The sequence below is a fragment of the Orbicella faveolata genome, unplaced genomic scaffold (genome assembly GCF_042242905.1).
Source record: "Orbicella faveolata isolate gen_17 unplaced genomic scaffold, um_ofav_v1 contig_1, whole genome shotgun sequence".
Taxonomy (NCBI): domain Eukaryota; kingdom Metazoa; phylum Cnidaria; class Anthozoa; order Scleractinia; family Merulinidae; genus Orbicella; species Orbicella faveolata.
This window is the reverse complement of record NW_028301536.1, coordinates 25131653-25156391: the sequence shown is the minus strand read 5'-3', so window position 1 is coordinate 25156391 and position 24739 is coordinate 25131653. Positions and strand designations below refer to the sequence as shown.

The 24739-nt window shown below is 38.9% G+C and overlaps 1 protein-coding gene and 1 long non-coding RNA gene across 2 annotated transcripts; one reads left to right on the top strand and one right to left on the bottom strand.

Annotated features, from left to right (window-relative positions):
- Positions 1–281: 281 nt before the first annotated feature.
- LOC110043614 (uncharacterized) lies at positions 282–19761 on the bottom strand. The gene is made up of 22 exons (XM_020749092.2): positions 19429–19761; positions 15339–15404; positions 14780–14911; positions 14483–14527; positions 12337–12428; positions 11041–11301; positions 8694–8772; positions 7950–8052; positions 7439–7521; positions 7251–7349; positions 6999–7071; positions 6732–6849; positions 6067–6129; positions 5812–5863; positions 5358–5429; positions 4651–4682; positions 4167–4248; positions 3712–3834; positions 2846–2944; positions 2424–2515; positions 2059–2166; positions 282–1296 (listed from the first exon to the last, which is right to left on the bottom strand). Exons 1-22 carry the CDS (start codon positions 19528–19530, stop codon positions 1170–1172), a joined length of 2103 nt encoding a protein of 700 aa, XP_020604751.2. The 5' UTR covers positions 19531–19761; the 3' UTR covers positions 282–1169.
- LOC149118518 (uncharacterized) lies at positions 12979–18913 on the top strand. The gene is made up of 3 exons (XR_016209555.1): positions 12979–13121; positions 17536–17592; positions 18802–18913. It is a non-coding gene; the product is annotated as an uncharacterized LOC149118518 (long non-coding RNA).
- Positions 19762–24739: the final 4978 nt, after the last annotated feature.

Below are 24739 nucleotides of genomic sequence, written 5' to 3'. Positions count from 1 at the left end.
GGTGGTCGTATTAAAGGGGTTCTTTAAATGAGAAAATGACTGACTGAACTTTTTGGGGGGCTAGAATAAAGTGGCCGTAATAACGAGGAGGTCGTGTTAACGGGGTGATCGTAAGGCGGGGGTTCCACTGAAGTACAGAAGAGGGTACGAAGAGAGTTATCCGTTGCAAGGTGTTAGTAACAGAGAGGTGTCCGTACTAAGGTGTCTCAATACAGGGTGTCCGCATTAGGAGGCTCCGTTACAATGACTAAGGTGTTCATAACAAGGAGGTGACAATAAAATGAAATAATTTCACAAATTTTTAAAATATCAAATAGTGAAATCTTCCGTGAGCACTTTCTTCTCTTATAAATACAAACTTGTTACTACATGCAAAGTCATAATTTTTTTTGCAGATCTACTGTCTAAAGTTGTTACAAATTAAATATCCTATTTACAGATAAAATAAATTGATCTTTTGTTGTAAAACAATTTCAGACAAAAAGTGGGTCTGTCAAAAATTCTAGTTGCACTCAAATGTAACCAACATAACACGGGTGATTTACACTCTGCGACGACAAGTGGATTCAACCTTAAACCTTTCGCCATCTGTCCCCTGGGCCAAAAGCTCAGTAAAGACTATTGCACTGAATCCATTGTCACACTGGACATGTTTTAAAATCTCCTATTAATAAGACGGTGACATTTGATGTAAGGCCACGTTCACTGCGAGGCAGAATAAATTTGAAAACGCAGCTTTATTTTCACGGCAAGGCCTAGCTCCCATCCACCCTAACTCTTTACGAAAACGGAGCTTTTCGAGAACCCTGTTTAAGACGGAGGAATTTAAAAACGCCAGCTTTGCTTGTTAGTGTAGCATGTTCCAGGCCCTCGTTGTTTCTCTCGCTCGCCCTTTTTTTCTCGCTCGTCCCCAACTACCGAGAGCCTGGAACAGGCCGTGTTAGTGTAGACGGAAAACGTTTTGAAAAAGGAGCTTCTCGTAAACGATAACGTCACGATGATCATGTGATTTCTCTGTCCGAGTTTTCCTCAAACAAAAATCCAAAATGACCACTGATTGTTGCGTTTTTAAATTTCTCCGGCGTAATGTGGACGGGGCCTAAGTTTCTTCAATCTGTTTAAGCACTATTGCTCCGATAGCTAGTCGAAGTTCGTTTATAATGCAAAATTTAGATAGAGTTAAAATCCCAGACCCGCACTCTGTGATCATAGGAAACACTGATTATTCTGGTGGAATCAACATGGATGCAGTTGACATTATCCTTGTGTCCTCTTAGAGTCTGAATACATGAGCCCCTGGGTGAGGAACAAATACAAATCAGTCAATCAATCAATCAGTCAATCAATCAATCAATCAATCAATCAAACAAACAAACAAATCTGGACAGCCAGTCAGTCGATGCTGTTACCATAGACATAGTTAATAAAGGGAAGTGCTTATGAAACCTGACAAAGGTCTTTTTTGTATATTTTTGTTGGCTATTTTGGAGGTTGACCCTGCACAAAACCTGGCAAAATACAAAAGGTGGCTATGTGTGCTCAAACAACAAATCAATAGAAGCATTGCGCTTATGTAGTTCATGTATAGTCAATGAGCATAAAACAAACGATTTGCAGGATCAAGGACCCTCCAATGTAAATCTTAGCCTGTTTGTTTCAGACTCGTACCCGGTAGCTATTTACGCGTCTTTTTGGGGAGAGAAGATTGGATACTAGGGTGGATTAGAGCAGGCATCAACTCCCCGCGCGCTCCACTTGATCCAGATCGCTTTCTCTTTGAAACAATCCAATTTGACCCGTAAACAGCGACTGGGTACGAGTCTGTGTTTGTTTGCGTCTTCGATGTTTACCGGGCTTCTTAAACATTCTCTCTATTACCCATCCTGTAACTTAGCAATGTTTCCTGACACAAAAGAAAAGTCAGTTCTTCTCGTGGCTTGCGGACAAATGTCAGGTCACCTTTCACCTGGCATCATTGTAACTGTATGGCGGAGGAACCTACCCTGTTTTCGGCTTGATAGTGCGAAGAATGTTTGTATGTGATATTTTGATACTTACTGCTCAATGTCCCAGTATTTTATAAGGCCGTCTTTACCAGCGCTCACTATAAGGCCAGCCTCTTTTTTTCCATTCACCATCATGAATTTTAGTTTAATAGATTCAATCCTAAAAGATAAGTCAGGTGATGATCTGTGTGTCAATACTGGTGCTTGCATCAACGTACGTTGCATTAACTGATATCAAAAGCAGTTCTAGATTCTTTAATGGGTCATCGTAATAAACCTGTCAGTAAAAGCCAAAGTTCTTTTTAACGCCATTCTTCAAAGGCTTTGATTTTTAGAAGACTGTATCTGAGCAATACACAACTATGACAGATCTTTTTTTTGCAAGACAACTTTCAAACCTATCTGCATATGAAGTACCTTCCTTTGTGTCCTTTGAACTCATTCACAAAAGCCCCCGTTTCGAGGTTCCATAACGAGACTAACTGTCCTGACCCCACCGCCAGATGGCCCTATGAGAAGAATAAGCAAACAAAGTATTGATCAAACCGTCATATTTCTTAAAAACCTGACAAAGGCCTATGTAATTGGTTTAATCCACTCGTTAACTTTATGTGCTCGATATGTACATACAGTACGAATGTTCTGTAAAAGATACGCCCGAAAAAAGAGGTGTCTTATATGTGAACCAAGACTGCGAGCAGTGGGCCAACTACAAAGGATCGACTGTAAAACAATTCTCCAGGATCCGTTCTTCTAAAACACGACTCCTGCAGCTAATGATTGACCATCATGCTATGTGAGGGTAGAAAAAGCTACTTGGCTTTCGATCCACCAGTTACCTGATCAGAGCTGACAGCGGTTACTGTAGAGGGGGACAACTGTCCGATATTGAAAGACGATAGACAAACTCCCGAAGATACTTCCCACACTCGTACAGTCTGCGAGAAATAAGTCATTCAATCAACACTCAAACAGTGGCTTTCACCAACTAAGGTAACCTGTTTAAGATACAAAACTACACAGTTTAACATTTTTATTCTCTCAGTTTCAACCTTACACGTCGATCAAATTTTAAACTGCGCATCACCTATGCGCATTTTACCAGTTTACATGCAAGATCCCTTTTTAAAATTAGGGCGATGTAGTTTTGTTCTCAAGATGTCTTACCAGAGAGAATTACAAGTGTGCTAATCACTTTCACCTCGCGAGTCACCAAGCAATTGTTGGTGTTCGGCATAGTCCTTTTGGTTAGGAACATTTTAAATATTTCGAATTTTGGTCTACAAAGTTGCTATAAAGGAAATTATATGAGCGTCTCTAATTGTTTTGGCATCAATATGCATCTGGCGGATATCTCTGTCGCTTTTTTTCTGCCATTTGCCAGTTTATGTAAGATTTTCTATCGAATCAGCTTGTTTGGTTTTCTTACTATTCTGAGTAGTTTTGTGCCTAATTAAGTTAATTTTTTTATGCTGTTAATTCTTTTTATAAATCTGGCAAAATAAAATGGTTGGTTGTTGTTGGTTCCTGTCGTTATATTTTCATGGCGTTTTCATCCAAGAAAATCAAGTACCATCGCCTCGTTGTGTCAATGTTCATTTTCAATCCCGCATTATAGCTAGAGACAAACCAGCAAGGGAAATTTATTTTCCGGCATGAACATCAGCTATCACTCCTATATCAGCACATGTGCAATTTTACTTACTCTGTCTCCTGACCCAGTAAACGCTTTTTTACACTCGTCGTCCAAATCAACGCAGAAAACACAACCATTGTGACCGACCAGCGAGAAGAGAAGCTTACACTGACGAATGTTCCATACTTTAGCCTGCAAGAGAAATTTCTGTTGTAATCAGAACAAGAAGCAACAACAACAGCAATCACAAGAACACCCGTTCAATTCAATGCCTGGATCTGTCAAGACCTTATAAGTACGAAAGCTTGCTTCTTGACGAAAGCCGGCTTAAAGCGTCAAAACAAATCATGAAAGGATAAGGGAGGAAGGATTCCAAGAGGAAACTCGATAGCCTTAAATCATTCCGTAGACAACGTTTTGGTATTGCCCCAGCGATTATGAAAATAGTAATTTATTTAGCTTGACTCTGCATTGACGGTGTTTAGCGAAACAAACAAAATTAGAGCAAAAGAACATTTACTGACCGTTTTGTCGCTAGATCCGCTCACAAGGAAATCTCCTTTACGTTCGATTGCCCATACGGGACCTTCGTGACTTATCAATATTCTACAAATAGAAATTCAGCAGTTAAGTGTTCCTTCTTTTCAATGGGCTGCAGTGACTACCACTTGATTTCTGCATGGCGTGGCAAGGAGAAGTACTTGTTTTGTCAAATTGTCCCAAAATATCGCCATACCTCTTGACACCCCTGGGTGAGAGAGGCAGTGGGAAAGGAGTGTTTTGCCTGAAGTGATTCCGAAATGACTTCTACCAAGCACAGTCAATCCCAAGAACTGGAACAGACCGTAACCTGTATTGCTAGATAATAAAATTCTATAGTTGATGGCTTCACTTTAAGTTAAGGTCGTTTACGTTATCTACATGTACCAGTTTTAAGACCTTCGAAATTTGTCTGTGATGGTAAACGCATTACAATTAGTGTACATCTGTAATATTTAAGTTTCTTACCTTACGCACATACTTGTTCGAAGACTCCAGAGCTAAAATCGAAAACAAAGCAAAGAATTATGAGACAGACATTTCATCTTTTGTTCATCTCATCGCACGCAAAAAGAACGTTATCTTACAGATTTGTTTCGCTCGATTTTGTTTCGCCTAATTCTGTTACACAGAGAACTGGGTATTCTTCTACGTTCCTTACGTTCATGTTTATATGCAGGCATTTTTGGAAGAATAGTCGTTAATAGTGATCGTGAGATTCTCAGCCTCTGTGCTCTTACGACTTCTTGAATTCGTTGTGACAAGCAGGTGATCAGGGACGACTGGTTGCATCTGTATCACTATTGCAGCAGTACGGTTATTGGAGACTGAGTAAAAGGACTTCGATCCTCATGGCTTCTACACAAACCATAGTACTAAAAATATGGTTATGCACAAACCAGTAGAACCCATTGCCGGACGAAGAACAGCAGAAAATTGACGAAACGTCGCCGGGTTCTTAGTGACATCAAATAGACTACAGTGTTTGTGGTGTGGTCATCAAGACTTTAAATGCCAAAAAAGGTGCGGTTAACAACCAGCTCGGCTCTCATCATATTAAAGGTTTGCTTTCCTAACGATAATTATCAGTGGCCTGTCAATGCGCCCTGTGAACAATGAGCAACTTCTGGACAAACTTATTTTCAGGACGGATATCTAGAACTCGGAATACTTACCCTGATAGTTTTGTCATACGATCCACTTATTACAATGGAACTTGAAAGGAAACGCAAACTCCAAACACCGCGCTGCAAACAAATGGCACAAAATCCGTCATAAGCGAGTAACATGTAAACAGTCTATAGGGCGTTTGGTAACATTTTGTTTCAGTGAAGCTACAGAAGAGCAATAGTACAAAAATAAACTCCAGTGATGTGTAATACGATTCAGTGAGAGTGATCCGGATCAGAGATACGATTAATTTTATTGACTTAATTGAGACACGCAAGGCCCTTCAACGTGGCCAACAAATGCAAACGTAAATGCGATTCCATTATCATCGCACTTGACAAAACATGTTCTGATTGGTTCTGAAACATGAAAAAGTGCCCAGTTATCTTTCCTCTACATAGTTGAATAAGCAAGATGCTTCCCTATGATGTAAACTATATGGTGCAACATCATCTGTACCGTGTGTCCCTGGAACGTCTGAAGTAATGCTCCACTATTGGCGTCCCAGATTCTGTAGAAAAATGAAGCATTCAGTCTTAACTAAAGAAAGTGTATCCTCCACACGGCACTGGGACTGCGAACATATACGCCAATTTGGTACAGACTAAAAATTATCAGAGATGGCGCAATTAGCGCAAACTATGGAATTTTGTAGGAAGTGAGGTCAGCAGGAAACTCATGCATGGAAACAGTGTGCGTTATCGATTCACTTACTTTATTGTTCTGTCCAGGCTACCAGTAGCTATGTAGTTCTTGTAAGCACAGACAGAAAGTACACTGCCAGAGAACAGTAAAACGACAAAGTTACTCAAGTATTTAGAAAATCATGTCTAGGCTTAGCTGACCGTAATTATCGACTAATCAGTCACACAATTCGTTGCCCACTAACAGAGAGTTAATTCAGTTGCTTATTTTATGTATTTATTTTACGTCATGAAAATGGAGACGCTACCGTCATATGTTAAGGCTTATCCATTTAAAACCGAGTCCACTGACATTCAGCACCCGGATCTCCTAGCTAGCAGAACATTTCGTACCACTTGATCTTACTAAGCTGTGCTAAGTGAAACACGTGTGCGGTTGTATGAAACAACTCAGCTTTACCAAGCATTTACTATTTTTGTTGCTAATATTGTCGAGATTTGAATCGAAAACTGTGCCCATGCGTGAGGTTGCTTTACTTCAGAATGGCTATAGTGAAGCAGGAAAGACGAGGCTAAATCTGCCCAGACCTCATTTATACATCGTACAGGCAGGGACATCCTTATATGCGCTGTAGACTACTAAAGCAAAGAGCATAAGCGTACACATATCATGAAACGGAGGTTATCGAGTCTGGTGCACTCTTGCCCAAGAAACAAAAAAAAACTAACACTTACTTGTGGGTGTGGCCAACCATGTCGGTCACTTTGAAGCGGCCTTTTGCCCAATTATGTTTTAGGTTAACATTATCTCTGAAGATCTCTTTCCACACTGCTGGCGTACTGAGTGGCACACCTGGGACGTGATGGAGACAAATAAAAAAAATTCATTTTTTCAGTTGACATCCACGTACACCGTAAGACATTGTTCACACATTCTGATGACCCGTCTAGTAGAGAAGAACAAGAAGGAAATTATCCTTTGAAAAGAAGTTACATACTTACCAACATATGTTTCTTGACATTTTGCTTTCCATAGTTCATCCTTTGATGCAAGAAGGCGCCATGTTTTACTGACCTAAAAACGAAAATGTAAAAGGAAGGTTTAAGAACGTAAAAAGACGTTGCCCTTGTCATAGCAGATGAAATCTTTAGTTACTTGAGTGCCTGGAAAAGTGATATAAAAAATTAGTCTGTACAACAACAACAACAACAATGTCAACAAACAGTGTCGCTTGAATTTAATTTTCTCCTTACCTGACATACAACAAGGAGTTCTTTAGGAACCAGGAACGAAAAAATGCGAATCGCCAACTGCTCTGGGAGCATGGCGATAAAATCTCGATACTGTTTAACCTGAAACAAAAGAAACATGCTCTTTTAAAAAAACGCAGCGAGACGAGAGAAGGAAACAACGAAGGTTGAAGTTCTCGTTAGTAACTTACAGCAAGAAGTCCAGAAAGAAAGTAGAGTTCACTTGGTGCAAGGACTCGTAAGAACAACTGAAGAAATTCGTTCTTTTGCCAACCTACAGGAAGAAATGATTAAACAGTAAAACTAATGTGAGTTTAAACGATATAGGACGTATACTTATTTTACTTGTAGGTTTTATTTCTGTGTTTGATTTCTTTCCTTCTAAGACTTCCTAGCACAAATTACTAACTAAATATCCGTGTAACGTGCAGACAAGCAGCCATTTTGAATCAGTCCCAAAATCTATGAAGGACAATGAACGTTACACTGTTTTTTGTTCCAGCTCGGTATTTTTTTCTCAGAAAAAGTACTTCGTAGCGTTGGATAATTGATTGCACTTTTCGATTTCCCGCGGCAATTTTTCTTATTGTCAATGGAGCGCCAAAGTTCAAGCCCATCCATAATATAGCATGAGGTAGCTGTCCGAACTGTCAGGAACTGATCAACCGATCAATAAATTCGTAATTACTGAAAGGTTCTTACCACTCCACTGCTGTTCAAACCACTGAACAAGACATTGGGCATTCTCTGGTAATGAATCCGAACACCATGACGAGCTGTGATACTGCTCAGTTTTAGTACGGTGCTAAGGTGAAATAAACAACAACTACTAAATAAGGACGTTCTCGCACGTTAAATATTTATTCAGTGCATAGAATGTGCCATACCGTTGAAAGATCAAGAACAGTCCCTCGCATTTTTTTTTTCTTTCCTTCACGTGTGATGAACTCATTGTGCTATAGAACATGCGCCTGAAGTACCTCGCTATAACTAGAACTAAAGAAACTAACTCAGACTAACTTAGACTAATCTTGGTTAAGACCTGGGGCACGTTTCTCGAAAGCCCCGGAAACTTTTCGGGCCCGCAGAGCTATTTTTTAATTAATCTGTATCTAAAAACAGGGAGGTGTATACGCCTGAAACTTCTTTTATGAAGAGAACCTCTGTTCATATTAAGAATATGTGAATAAAACAGCTCTGTAATCATAAGGTTTGAGATTTTGCTACGGCTTTCCGGGTGCGAAAACATTTCGGGACCTTCGAGAAACAGGCCCCTGGCAACTCTACGTTAAACCAAAAATGAAGTATATGACTTAGCGAAGCTAAATTCCCAATAAAACTAACTGTGTGGAGGAATAACATCTTTTCTGGATAATAGAATGAAGTCACACTGTATTTGATGAAGAAAAAAATGCATAAAAAAATATAGTTTTTAGTTAAGCTTACATGTACTTGTCGCCGTTGACTGTATACTGAGTTCGTGTAAGACACATTGGGGCATGACTTTGACTTGTACAGTCTTTGCCTGTGAGAAAGAACAAGCGGTAAGTCAGTTTAACCCATGAATTGTACATAAGCAAACGTTATACTCCAAGGTTTATATTCAGACACCAAGACGCACTCGTCTCGTCATAATGGAGGAGATTACATTTAGTCAAATGCAATGTCCGTGAGCAGATTTAAAATGAGTGTCGTAAAACCAAAACCAAGGTAATCTCTCGTGCCAATCACAAACAACACAGACAATCCATTGAACCAATCAAAACCCGAACCAAATACATGTAGCTGAAGCGAAGCGCTACTGGAAGCGTGTAAGCGAGTCACGATTGGTTTTGGTTTTAATTCAGATAGACAGGATAGTATGACAAAGTGGCGCGAGTTATTTTTAAGCCAATCAGCGTACTGCACAGACTAGTCTGGTTTCAGATGCACGAATTTTTCTTAAAGTGCCACTGAAACGAAATTTTCGTACTCTCTTTTTTTAGCCCAATTTATAGTTTCAAACGTGCTTAAAATAATGGTGAACTTTATTTCTGTCAAATCCTAACGGAAAGTGCTCTTTTTAGCTGCTGAAATCGACTTTTTGGAGCAAAACTGTGTCCGGGCTCTGGAACCGAGTTTAAGGACCTTGTGACGTCACTGGTTGTATTCACGCAAGAAGCGCTTAAGATTCTCTCTTGTTTTCACTTGATTCATTTAAGTTTATTCTTCATGTTGTCGATACCTACTAGTTTCCTACCTTGTAATTTCAGTCCAGCCTTGACAGGAAATACACATCATAAACGTTGGAGGGCGCCAAAGAATGTAGATTCACCAAAATGAATGCTACAGATTAGAACAACTCAGTATACTTTTCGAACATCTTGAGTACTCGATTGGAGATTTCGAAGACGAGTGTGGCAACTTTTGTATCACGTCCTGAAGCCTAAACACGATATTTCGTCGTCTGTTTTCAGCCTGGTTCTGAAATTTGGATTCTCACGTTTATCTAAGGTCTATTAACAAGGTTCGAATATATCCTCGGCAACTTTGCTGCATTAAAAGCCGTAAGCGCATCAGCCATCCGCACAATCATGAAGTTATTAACGGTCCACAAGCTTTGAGTCGAGTACTTCTTTGCACACAGAGAGCATCTTTTTATGATACTAATAAGTGAGAGTTCTTGTGGTAGACAAAATGTATCTTTGAAAATTGTGATCCGCAGCAGGGTTTGCTTTATCGCCGCATACGTATCAGTGTAAACAAAGCGGGAATTTCGCTTCTCTTTTACACCTATCTCCCAATTGTAATATTTCACGGCCGATGGATAACTTGGAGTTCTTTAGCACATACTTATGTCTATGATCTTCATTTAATAGTATTCAAGTTCAAAGCAATTCGTTAAACGTCACTAGTTTATTATTTAGTCGAAGGTTTATTAAACAGAATTTGAACTAATTTGCATATATGACCTTTCGCCGCCGACATTGTCACGCTTTCTCTCGTTTCCTGAAAACATATAATTGTAGGGTTATGGCAGCTAAGTTTACCTTTATAGTTTAAATTCGCTCCCTCATATAAAAGAAGAGGGTTTCTTAAATTGTTGCTGTTGTGATAACTTGTAGGATGTAGCAGATACAACTAGACTAAAGGTCACTGTGGCACAATCTCATCCGCGGTGAAACTCACAAAGCGTCCGGTTTCCTCGAAGCGAAGCGACTCGAAAACTCGAAACGTTGTTGCTACGATTCGTGCAGCAGCACTCCGGATAATATTTTCAAAAGCCGCTTTCTCTTGTTTTCATGTCTTTTAACTTTATGAGTGTAGATATTGTTTAATTGAGTGCTGGCCATTTCACGAAGAGTCCCGATCATTTTGCGATCTAAGAACTCCCACTCGTTTGCTTGCTTACATAAAATATCCAATTAAATAGACTGAAAAGCCCCAGGATCGACTCTCCACCTCTTCATGTCTAAGGCTACTGTTATTATCTGCTTTACAGCCCTGAGATGTCCTTAAGATGTTTTTTGGGGGGGCTTCGAACAGTATTCTCTTCTCCCATAATCACTCTAAATTTTCAGCGCGGCATGAGAGCAATACAACCAGTGACGTCACTAGGCTGTTTTGGCCGCGCCAAGATGGCCGCCAATTTTGGGCTTAACCAGCCAATTTCGAACGGCTGAAAAAGCAGTTTTCGCTTACCGTATGCGAAAAAAAAGTCTGCAGTGTTTCCAAGTAAGGTTGAAACTTTATTACTAAGCAAAAATCTCACATACGAAAATTTCGTTTCAGTGGTACTTTAACTTTCACATACCATGACGTCACATCCTCAGGTTTCGCGCCATTCAACGCGTCACTATTAAGCACATCTTTCTTGTATTCATTCTGCATGTGGCGTCTTACGGCATGCTGGGAAGAAGTTTTTGTTGCCCCACCAGGTGGGGCCGAACGACTTCCTGCAAATCTTGACAAGGTTCTCTTTTGAGCACCAACACTTGAAATCCCGGGTAACTTCACTCCGAAATAAGTCGTTTGTGATTTCCAAGAACCTCTAGAGTCCACCCTCTCAGGAGAACTGTGACCAAATAGAAGAAACAGTTCTAGCGACAGAATGGAATTGATCATGATAAAATGGTGGGCTGGGATTTAAATCTTGTGCGATTCTGCCACGTTGTTCGAAAGTTTAAATCCCCCAACCCTTCAAGAGCCATGTAGCAATGATTGGAATTTCCACTGTAAATTCTAATTAACAATTAGATTATGAGCTCGAGATTTCGGCCTTCGGCCTCATCAACTATCACCTCATAGAAATCGAGAGCTAATAATCTAATTGTTTTATTAGAATTCTTACTAAAATTTACTTCAAATAAGGGTTTCCAGTTATTTCGAGACGTATTATTAAGCTTTGCGCCTGAGAAAGGTCGCTCGGATTGAATAGTCATTTAAAATTGAAGTTGTGTGCGCGCGCGCATAAGTTTTTTCAATAATGTCCTTAATTTTGACTTCTCAGGAATTTAATTATCCATTGGCATCAAAATGTTCCTTCAAAGCTTTGGAAAAACGAAAAAACGTCGCCATTTCCTAGATGACCTCCAGCCACTGCACACTAATGGCTGATAGTGTTCAATGGCTCGGCCAATCAGATTACAGCATTTGCATTAGTATACTAGTAGAATTCTACTAATACCTTTTAGAGTACCATCAGTCGAATAGCGAAGACTCTAGCTGTGAAGGTAGTTCGATAGGCGATTCCGATCACCCAGAATTTAAAGTTAACCAAGTTTCTTCTGTTGCTTCAAATGACACAATTACTTATTAAGAGTTTATCCTAATCCTGTTAGCGGAGCTTAGTAGCAGGCGTTAAACGGAGCAGGGCGTTTTTTGCCTCCCTACTCCTTCCCTGTTTATGCCTACAACGCAGGTTACCGGAGCTCTGTAGACCTCTTAGCTTTAATTAAATTCTTCCCTTTTATTCAAGAGCCCTGTAAAATAATTAATGTACATCCGTGTATGACGGCGTTGATTATTGCCATGATGGTAATGCGCATATTTTTGATACAGTCATGGTCTGAGTTAGTCGGAAGGTTTGTTAATTTTATAAAGTACTCACGGTGTTCTTTTAGTCTGTTTTGATGGTGACGCGCGGGAGGGAGATTTAACTATTGGCAGCACGGTAGCAGATGTCCAAGCCTTCACTTCCTCCTGTTCGATTTAACAAAAGAAAAAGACAAATTGTTACCGCTGTCAAATCCGACTGAGCAAAGGCGACTTTTCAGGCCAAAAAGTCAAATTAAGTTGAAACAAGTTGCATTGAATGCATAGGACCTGTTACGCAAAACATGTCTTGAAATTTAATTGGGCCGCTGCGAGACGAGACGCACGAGACTTTGCCTTGTTATTTTCGTTGCCATAGTCCTTGCGGAAAAGTATACATGGAGAACTTGATCAGTTCTACTTTAATTTGTGCCACGCTTGCTGCAACGAAAACGGTGCGAGACTTTTTACACCAGGCATTTTTTCGTGCAGCTGGTGTGTAACAAAATAGTCAGACACGTTCCTAGGAAAACTACCAAGTGTAACAAGACCCTATTTATCTTTTGTTGCGTCTTTGTTTCAGCCTCTTGCTTAGTTTTCAAGCTCTCATCCTATACCGTACTCATCTGGACTAATTGCTGAGTACCTCGCCATGTGTAATCTTTTCCAGTTTAAATTTAACAGGACACTTGAAACCACCATATACGAGGTACATTTGTGGTACACGTGTGCGGCTAGCCAGACAGCGTTGCGGCTTTTAAGCAGTGTTCAAACCAAGAGAGAAAAACCAAGGAATTTCCAATTTGTTTCCGGTTTTTTTGAAATACTGTCAAACACAATTATAAAGAGGTCTACTTTAAGGTAAGAAAAATGTATGAATACAGTGTGACAAATCTGTGAAATACTGAACATGAGCTTATGAGCCACATGCACATGTACAGGCAGGACGTAACATGTCGATCAAAGTCGATCATCGAAAACGTAGTCGATAAGTCGATAGTACTCGATGTTTGTCGATAATTGTCAATCGACAAGTTAAATTTGTCGATAAAAGTCGATAATCACAAGATTTACAACTGATTATCGATTTTATCGACAAAAATGCAGACAAATGTTTCAATCAGCTGCGAAATTCAAGTAACCAAACCAATAATACCTCCAGTGACTTTTTTTTATGCCGAGTGTAAACAGCTCTTAAGTAAATGTGTGTGGCATTAAACTTAAATGAAAACCTGAACAGCGAAGTGGTGTGTTATTCATTACAGAATAAAATGTTTAAATTACCTCGAGAAATGATCGATTAACAGTTTCAGCTGAACTAAATCGCGATCTTTTACATAACTCGAACCAAACTAGTTCCCAGGGTCTCTCTAGGCGGAGAGATGAGAGATCCTGGGAATTCGAAGTCGTGCTTCTTCGGGGTGACAGAATGAGTCAAAATTTAGACTGGATGCGGGAAAAAATCGAGGCCAATAAAGTAAAAATAGAACTGTAACCAGGATAAGACATATTGGAATAAGAACATTCTCTGGTTAAAAATATATTAAAAACATATCGATCGATTTTTTATATATATGTTTTTCATATATTTTTAACCAGAGAACGTTCTTATTCCAATATGCCAATAAAGTAATTAAGAAGTAAAGTAAAGTAAATTAACATTTTATTCATCAGTGTTTTTACTTAGTTCAACATTTGAAAATTACAAGCTGCTACGACTCTACTCCCTCTCCGCTAGGTTGGATAAGTTCGCCGGGTTTGTATGCCCCTTGCTTCTCCTTGCACCTGTGACTGTTGTACAAGTCCGCAACCTACGTATGTCTACACCGTACATCGCTTTTTATATTTCCGATACTTGTCGATTGAAATCGATCAAAATCAATCAAAATAGATCAAAATCAATCATAATTGAACAAAGTCGATAATCACAATAAATTGTGTGATCGACTTTTACCGATTTCCGATATTTGTCGATTGATTAGTATCGACAACGATCGACAATGATCGATTTTTATCGACTATTGAAATAATCGACATGTTACGTCCTGGTACAGGTTAGTCAGCTGTCGCCATGCTGGAGGTTCATGCGTGACTGTTTTCAAATCTGAACAACTTCTCATTTTAGGCTAAGTTTAAACTTGCAATATATATTGTTAAACTAATTGTTTATTTAGCTTTAAAAACTAAGAATCTTTTATTACCATAAAGTGCACCTCACTCACCTCATCATGGAGGATGGCACTCTCTACCCTGTGTAGCTTCCAGGCCTGAAATGTAAATTGTAATGACAGAAAGGTGATAGAGGTCAAATAATTAAAGGATAAGCTTGAGTGGACCCTCTAATTTTGCAGGAACTGGAAAACTGGTCAAAGAAATTTCAGTAAAAAACCTGCAGTAAAAATAATAAGCCTAATTTTTCAATCTCTCACAATACTGTGAGTATTACAGTAAAAGATCAATTGAGCTAAGCTTATAATCTTAATTTGCTAAAAGGTAAAAATTGAAATAAAAACTCTCACCCTGTATCTTGGCTTTCCCAGCTTTTTGTGAACTTCTCTGCAGAGTGGTATTGAAACAGGACTGAATGAACTCCTTGGAAAGGCATTCAGTGAACTGTACATGAAATCTCTATGCAATGTTGGTTCAACCACCTTTAGGAAGAAGTGAATTTACATTTTGATTGATTTCACGTCCAAGAAAACAACAATCCATAGGACATGTATATGGTGACTTACAGTAAATGCACTACAATATGTACAGTTACTGACCTGTATCTTGTCTCTAGTCAGTCAAACAAATGCATTTCAAAAGAGGGTGTCAAAATGGGGTTAAGTCACTTGTGTATTTTGTTATCATTATGTGTTAAATATTAACTAAATACCACCCAACTATCTTGTAAAAGGAAGTTGTTTCTTAATGGAGGTGAAATTTTTAACATTTTCAGCAGGATGGCATTATTATTTAGTAATTTCAATAATAACTAAGCTTAACCCTGACTTTAGTTAAAGGATTGCTGCGTCTATGCCACATTCTTTCACTCATGATACATGTATATATACAGAAGTAGTAAAAACCTACCGTCCACAGAAACGTGATTTGCTCTTGATCACAGCGTGGAAGAAGAAGATCAATCACATTGCGCCTCTATAACAGAGAAAATACGTGTACTGTATGTTAACAGCTATTTAAAAAGGTGTCTTGATACAGTTTTTTCCAGATCATACCTTAAATTTTCATCAGCTGTAAATAAGTGATCTTCCCTTGGTCAGATAGATGAAAAAATTATAATACCGAATAATTTTACTTCTGGTGGGCTAGGCTTATGCACAGACTTAACATGTACTTTTTATCCTTAACTTCATCAAAATAAATGTTGACCAGTAAACTGACTGAAGCAACAGATAGCTGAAAGCTGAAAGCCTATTCTGGGCTCCGTGAGTTGCCCTACATAAGCTTTGCCTCAATTGTTGTGTACACTATAAAAATCTACTAAGATTCAAGCCACATCTCTGACACTTTTTTAATTTTCCTAAATTTTATTGCAAGCTCTTAAGCAAGTGTTAAAGAATGTAGTAGAATGTACATGTAGTCAGAATTTGAAAGAACTTTAATTTCATTTTTGTGTAAACTAATTCTATTTCAATGATACTTTGCTTCAAAAGAAGGCCGTAAGTTGTAAACTAAATCAATCATGTCCATAATTCTTTGAAAACTTAACTTTCTATTTGCTTACAAGTGTTTACATTGTATATACATATGTTCTCAAACTATTTGTGAAGTGTGAAATTCTCATGGTACATTTATTATTTCAATAGCAGGTATAACTATTATAATTATTATTTTCACAGCTGGGTCTATCAACATGGCATGTAGAGCCCCTTCAGCAAATGGTGAATCATGCATGAACATGTACATGTACATGTATATGTTGATGTAATTTGTTCAATGCTGACCTTACAATACATGTAAAAGTAACCTTTTAAAGACATCAAAAAGTGTCAGTATGAGTTCTTTAAAAATGATAACAACAATAACCTAAAACGTTTTTTTTTTTCCTGATAAACTCACTACTGCAGGTAGTTTATCCTCATATAGTTTTTTGAGAAATAGCTAAGTGTTTCATTTACCTTCTGACTGAGCACGACAGTTTCGTTAGAAAACAGGATATTTCCTGGAACAACACAATTATTATGCAACAATTATTATGCAACAATTTCAAGTGGTACGTCATGGAGTTGCCCTCAAGTCACTTGTGTTTTCTCGTTATTGCTGGTTTTCATGTGATTTCATCATTTACCAAAAATAAAAATTACCAATCTTTAGAACCGAAGTTTTAGTTTCATCAGATGTAAGACCCACTGAGAACTTGACATTTTACAACATTTAAGCTTGACAAGGTACTTCGATTTGTAACAGAAGATGTTTGAATTCCAAGTTTATACGTTGCGTGATATTAAAATTGGGGTCCAAGAAGGCTCTCACGTAGGTCAAAAGATGAGTTATCACGTTAGTTTTTGCTAACTGAACAGTTCTTTCACTAGAAGAAGTAGTAATTTCAACGTTTCAGAGTTCTAGAGTCATAATATTTCATTTCTATAGCAAAACTCAAGAAAAGATGTTTCTGTTACTTTACAGCTGCCATGTTGGTGCCCATCTGGCACCAACATGGCATCTCCATACAAAGCTGTATAAATATGGATGAAAGAGGGTAGTCCAGGGGTATTCTAGCCTGCGAACACAGACGTATTTCCGGCTGTCATTTGGTTCTGCCGAAAAATAACGTCTACGAACCTGAGCCAGAAAAGGATTTCTGTGACGTAGGAATTCTAAGCCAATGACAGTTTAGCTCAAATAACCCCAGAACTACTGCGCTGTGTGTGAGCTGTGAGGGGCACTCGAGTTTCATTCTATCATGGAATCTGATTGGTCAAGGAGAAACAAAAGTCATTACGTAACAGAAATCGTTTCCTGGCTCGGGTCCGCAGATGTTATTTTTTGGCGGAACCAAGTGACAGCCGAAAATATGTCTGCATTCGCAGGCTAGGGGTATTCTCGTGATGTGTGATTAGCTGATTTTATTTTCCAGGAAACGTGAAATTATTTAAGAAATTATTCTTCGTGATCCGTGACCCGAAGGTTCTGAATGACCCATGAAAAACTTGATTATTAACTGATATTCATGATTTCACCATGCTATTCCAGGTGATTTTGAGATGCAAGTCATGAAAAACTTGAATTATTCACTGATATTCGTGATTTCACCATGCTATTCCAGGTGATTTTGAGACGCAAGTCCTCAGGAGGATTTATTTTTCTATCAAGAGTGATTTAGGTATGCGATGTGCATTATGGAGCCATTACTTAGCCCTTCTGACAATTCTGCTTTCTTCAAATGCTTTTTCTAGAATCAGAGCAGGTTATTAAAAACAGTACCCTACTTGTTTATTTTCATGATTTGGGAAAATGAAATTTTGATATCTGTGATTTGCTATTTTTTCTGTTTGTGAACCATCCCAGAGGATCCCCCCCCCCCCCCCCCCCACCCTGTACGACCATCGTGAAACACTTCTCTGAATAATGTGGGCATTAAATACCACGCAGACCTAATCTTAGTGAGGTTGTTTATACACCGTAAATCCTCAGATTAGTGCCTCCACTCAAATAAGTGTCCCCTTTGAATGAGCGCCCCTGCTATTGGCCAAACTTTAAAATGAGCCCCTCCCCTCGAATAAGCACCCCCTCTCATCCCCCCATTTAATGGAAGAGTGCTGAGACAACAAAGGATGTATAGTTTTGGTCGTGTTCAATCCCAAGGAAGTGGTTATTGACTCATTCAAGCACTGAGAATTGACCAGCACAATGGATGGTGGTGGTGAAGATCATTGACTAAAGCCCAACCAACCTTGTGCAGGAGGTCTTGACTGGCTATCCCAGATTCTTGTTTAATTTATTGAATGATTACAATTTTTATTTTTGATGGCATGGCAGTAAAAACCAACAATACACAGGAGCTTTTAGGGAAGTGTGTATACTGTACATGTACCATTAGAAAATGCTCATGACAAGTGGAATATTCCATGGTATACCATGAGAAAGTATTGCATAACTATTTTATACCATGTCACAGAAAATACAGTGGCAACACACTTGATGTGACATACTTGCAGTGCTTAATAATAATTATTATTGAAAGGTTTGGTGTAATACCATCGAGTAAATTTCAACTTCCCTACATGTATACTCTGATAATTTTGGTGTAATTTTCTGAAGCATGGTGTAAAAACATAATAAATAATATCGACTGTTGTTAGCATGTAAAATTGTGTACTTTATGGGTGAGGAAGGCTATGAAGATCAGAGTGGATCTTAACAGGTAAAGTAGTCCCTGTTTGGAACAAAACAGGAATAAAAATATCATTGTGCAAACATAATTTTTCACTATTGTTGAGGTATTATTCAAATAATCTTTGTTTTCAAAAACAGGTTACAGAACATATTAATTAGCTAACAATTTTTTATTTGGTTTCATTTTGTCCTGAAGGAAAATTAACCGTAATTTCTGAAGGCTCAACCGTATTCTGCTGGAAGAGGATATACAAGGCTTCATATACTTGGAAATGCGTTGCAAATCGAAGAGGCATGATTCAAAAGAATTTTTAATTATTAAAAAGGAAAATATATTGTTCAATTAGGAACTGGGGTTCGACACCGTACCAGGGGACACGAAAAATCAGTCGTAAAGATTAGCACAAACGCTCGAAATTTTCGTATCATGGGTATAGGAGCTTTCTCAAAACTTGAGCTTATACATGTAAAGTTTGAGCCGAAAACTATTTACAATCTTGCAGATCGCGCCGGCAACACAATCTCGTTAGTTAACACCACATCACAAGGCGTGAATCCAATCTTTCCTTTCCACAAAGAGCGCTTACTGAAAGATAACCTAAACTTTAAGGATGCAAAAATTCAAATAAGAAAATGTCGAAGTGTTCTTTGTGGACAAGAAAAGCCGCTTAAACTTAAGTATTAACGCAAACGTAAAAGTCAATGAAAGCGTAAGTTATTGTAAACAGAGACACTCATTTTCCGTATGCATGCATGAATAATCGGCGCGTGGTTCAGTTACCATCAAAAAGTTGAGATATCTTGTACATTAATCTTATCTTACCACTTGATTGCTCCATTTTTCTATCCACTGGCACAGATAATCTAACTGTTGTTCATACTCAATTGTGCTGAGTGGTCTATGCTTCGCAAAACCGTTCAACATGGTTAATAATTCCACGAAGCGTCGGCAGTCGGGCGCTCGTGATCCATTTCACTCTCTTGGTCCATTTCGCCGGAGAACAATCCCCTTTCTTGCGTGGAAAACTGATTGACTATGCCATATTCGCTCAGGAATGTGGTAAAGAACGCTAATTTTTTTCCGCCGATTATCTTCCCACTGCGAAGAGATCCACTGCTGTACTGGTTGGCAACCGCATTTGTTGCTATTCAGGCCTAATAATTATTTTAATGTATTCGAAAGCGGTTCGATTTCCGGCGGAAGTATTTTTACACTATGGCCGGCTGAGCTCGCGCTCGTTTACCAGCTAGCCGCCGTTCGGGAAAGGAGCGCTGGTGAGACCGCACTCGAGAGAGCGTCTAGTCTGTCGAGTGCGAAAAAAAAACTAGCACACTGGTGATTTCAAATGATGATTTAACTTTGTTTCATTCAAATCTTTCATTACCGAAAGTTGCTTTTCAAAATGAAATACCAAATTACCTTTCCCGGCAGTTTGCCTCCTTTTCAAAATGAAGCTTATGAAGCTTGTTTATATGCTTATAAAACGATCGATTCAGTGATCAGTTTGCCCGAAACCTCATGCATTTCAAAAATTGGCAAAAGCTAATCAAGTCGATCTAAGGAAACTGGGATGAGTCTACTTAGCCTGGTACAGACGTTATATATACGGATACAATATCAAGTCCTCAGATGAAAAGGGAAGCGAAAATCGTTAACTGGGGAGAGGAGATGAATTCCAACTGGACGCAAGAGAAAAAACATAGGAAGGGCAATTTCGGTAATCGGAAACGAGAGGTGATGAATATTTCAAGCAGATAATTGAGAGGACTTCAGTCGAGCAGGTGCATAACACGGACAACACAATGCATGATTCAATAGGCTTGTCACTGTCAGACATCACTTTGTTATACCCTTAGTGGTTCTACTATAAGGTTATGCAGCCAACAGTGACAACAGTATCTTAATTGATCCAATCTCGCACGCTTCAATTGCAATTCATACTTCATATTCTTCATCTAGTAAACCCTACAGCAAGTGTTTATTCATTCGATAAGTTTTATTTAGTGAAACAGGTCACCCAATATCATCATAACGGCTTGATACACAGATATTCGATCATCAAATCTAGCGTATCGGCTGATGAACAAGAGTGTTGAATACTTCCCTAGCTGCTATTGCTAGCATTGTATTGCCAGAGTCTACAAAAAGATCGAATTTATTTTGGATACGAAGCTATACGAATGTTACCCTCTGATGTCATTGCTGATCTAATCAGCGAGTGTAGGATGGATCTATTCATTAAATTGTTAATTGAGAGGTGCCGTTGTTACCTGAAGTAGACTGGGAAATTCTTTCCACGATGAATCACTGCTATTTCGCTAGTCTGCTGGAAAATTATCGAAGACGATTGGATATGGATGCAAGTGTTCTCTCAATTCGGAAGGCGTTGTACAACAGCTATAAAAACGAATCCTTCAGATTAAAGGAACGACAAAGACACGCCATGGCCAAGCAACGGCGAGAAGAAATGGAAACAAATCGAGTCTTCAAAAACAAGTTAAAAGAAATCAAAGAAAAGGAGAAGGAAATCAGCAAGCGTTATGCACAGCACAGAATGCCTCCGGTGAGAAAAAACGAAATGTCTGAGTTGAGGGCTGCCAAGGTGAAAGAAAACTTAACACAACAGAAAGTTTCAGTGTTTTTACCAGCGATCAATGCTTCAGGGTTTGGAGATAAAGATGCAACAGAATTATACCAAAGTGAACATGAATTATCGCGAAATAGGACGTTCAATAAGCGTCGTCTCCTTAGGGGACAGGACAGTAATCGACACCACGATAAAAGCGAAATGAACCTGACACCAGCGTTAAACAGAAGTAATTTAACTGAAAATCTAATCAACTACTACAAGAGTTCTCAAGGTTTGAGAGGCATCAAGAGCAATTCTCAGGTACAAGGCAAGAAGAGCAGTATTGGTACGGTGACATTTGAAGAACAGCGTAGGCATGTCGGAAGGGAAGAAGCTCTGAATACTTCTTCACCATGTTACGACATTCTGGTAATAGAACATGGAAACGACGACAGCACCTCGAGACAAGATGATATTTAGTGCAATATGTACATTGAAAAAAAATTTGGTAATACAGTTTGCCATGCTTTCTCTGCTACCTGGAATTTCACTCACGTTATTCAAATTATCTTCGGCGAAAAAAAAGAAATAGTTGTGAAGATTTTTGTTTAAGTAGTTTTATCCCTGTGTAGTAAATTAGACGGAATGGCACTACTGTTTTAATGGATGTGTTTAATAATTTATAGAGATTGTCTCAAATAAAACATAGACTTATCTTGCTTTCAAACAAAGAAGCCGCAGCTATTTATTCTGTACTGGCATTTGAGAACACGAAAGGATTTTAGGAAAAAAAACATGGGAACTCTGGCGTAGGAGAGTGTTTTCTTTGTTGAATTACAGTACTTAGAAGCCGAAACGATGTTTCGTGTTTTTACTTTGATAAAGCATGCATTTACAGTTGACCGGTTGGCTAGTTCCTTGAAGTTTCCCCCAAAATGCTGTAAATTGAGAATTGTAACCTAACTGAAAATTGTTACACCAGCGATCGGCACAATTAAGGTACCTGTCAGACTGTTCGCTTAATTGATTTCTGCCAAAACATTCAAATATTCACAATCTTTTTCAATGTCTTATTTTTGCTTCCCCAAAGAGGGAAGCGGGGTGGGGGCGATGGCTAGCCTTCCAATCCACCTCCCACTAAATCCGCTCCTGTGCACATCCCTCAGTCCTCTCTCCCTTGCGATCCCGTCCCGTCCCGTCCCGTCTTTTTCTTTTCCTTTCCCTTCCTTTTCATTGCTGAAATTTCCTCTTTCCTTTCCATTTATTAAGCTGAAAGTTGCGACAACGTTAGAAAAGAATGAGATCAGGAATGGGAACAACGAAGTGCCAAAATACAGTCACTTGACTAAACACCTTGAATTTCTTACAAATGATGGCAACTAAAAATGACTTGGATCACTTGCTAATGCAATCTTTAATGCAAAGCACTCTTTACAATTGTACAAGGGTCAGAAAGGTCAAAATTGCCGATCAATTAGTACCTTTCTTTTCCAGTTAAAAAGACTGATAATTGTTTGTCGAGCCTTTTAACACAGTTCAGGAGGTGTTTTAAGAATCGATTTCTGTTGCTTGGCAATGCGGGGGGCTTCTACTCTCTACATCATGAGACAAAGCGTGTTCAACTGGGTTTAACCTCGAGAGAATTCAACTAACATTGTAAACCCGACATCTATGCAGACTTAATTTGCATCAGTTTAATGAGCCAGTCGGTAAAACTACAAGTGAGACGTACATTGTAACAGGCATGCGTAATTTGCAGCTTGCAAGAGAGTTGACTCATCACGTTACCCAACTGACGATGCAGTTGTAACAAGGCTGTACTTGAATCTCATCGTGACCAGATTGACCGGTGAAAATAGTTTCCCTCGCGGATGACAGAGATTACCTCGGCGAGCGCTGCATACTGTTTGGTGTTGTTCTTGGTTTGTTTATTGGTATTGTTACTTTACTTCTGTGAATTTGGAGGAAATCTTGACGAGATGACAACAGACTCTGGCTCTAAAGGAAGCATTTTGACCATATTGGCACCATTTGAGGGTTACAAATCGAAGTTACTGAGCCGGCGTGAGCTGCCTTGGCCTCTTCATGTCATTTCCAGGAACTACAAACTTAGAACAGCGACTAGGAATGTCGGACCGAAGAAAGAGTTCACAAACTGCTCTTTAGAAATTATGGATGGAAATGACTCGGAAATTAGTCAGCCAGACAAAATCTACGCGAGGAGTTGACACGATCCTTAAAATGCGTTCCTATTTTACTCCTCTATTACTCTTGAATTCCAGTTGATTTAACGCTGATGGAAACCAAGAATAATACTTGTCCGCAACGAAAGTTAAATGCTAGCACTGTGCCTATAAAGTGCCATAATATTAACCAGCATAACAGTTATTCACTTTCTATTTCACTGATCCAATACTCGGAGATGATATTGCATTGCTGTATTCGCACAGGCAGTAATAACACAAAAGAAGGGACCACAAAGTCATGTTTATTTTCCAATAATCAATTACAGGATTGAGTAACGTTGAATTTACGGAGTGAAACATCATGGAAGGGTTTTAATCCACAAGATGACAACCAAAGATGGCAAACATCAAGATGCCCCAAGATAATGCGCAAAGAGCTTGGAGACAAAAGCATTTCCATTCAAGAATAAGTTTTGTAAATAAATGAAACTAGAGGATTTAATTTTGAATGAGACAATAGAAGAGGTTGTATTGAACATGTGCACGATGAAGCTTTGTAATCAGGCAACACACACATCTCGGTGTTTATCATCTCAAAACAATCAACTGAACCACATTCTAAAGTTGAATTATCAGTTCTTCTAGAAAGAGTATACAACTGAAGACGTCGAAGGTTCTCTTACGGTGAGGACTCCGTGGCAATCTTCACAAATCTCGGCGTCAGGACAGTGGGAATTCAGTGATATTGTAAGGGATAAATCGATTTTAAACACTTTTCAGTTGACTTTTGAACCCCACTGCAATACAATTGTTATTCAATTGCTTTGCAATCGAGCGTTAGCCTAGCAAAACGAGAATTTGTTCAGGTCTGAAGGGTCTGGAAGTGGCTCGCTGTACGACAACAGTTTTTTTTTTAACCTAACATTTTTTTTATATTTCTGGTTTTACTAATTTCAGTTGCTGAAGAAAATTATAAAGAGGTTATGCTTCCAATCGTATGGTACAGGGCGAAAAGAAAACATAGTGCTAAGTAGAGTGAAAAGAAACTGGCCACGCGAAAGAAGCAAAACTCGGGCTGAGAATGTTTTGCACCGCCTTCTGCTTAAGGTGGCTAATACCAATTAACAAACTAAGAATTTATCAGAGTTTGATCATATTGAATTAAGTGACCAGATTCAAGCATTTTTGCACCCCCAAAACCCAATAGCAATCGGCTGAGGACAAATTGATATTCAAGTCTCCGCAACTTTGTATCCGGAATCACGTTTTTTAAAACCACTTACTGTCACTTACTTCTACGTTTGAATTTGGCGGTAGTTTAGTTTTGAGGTCTGAAGATTTTTTGTGTTGGTGGGATCGAATATTTGCGATTTGGATG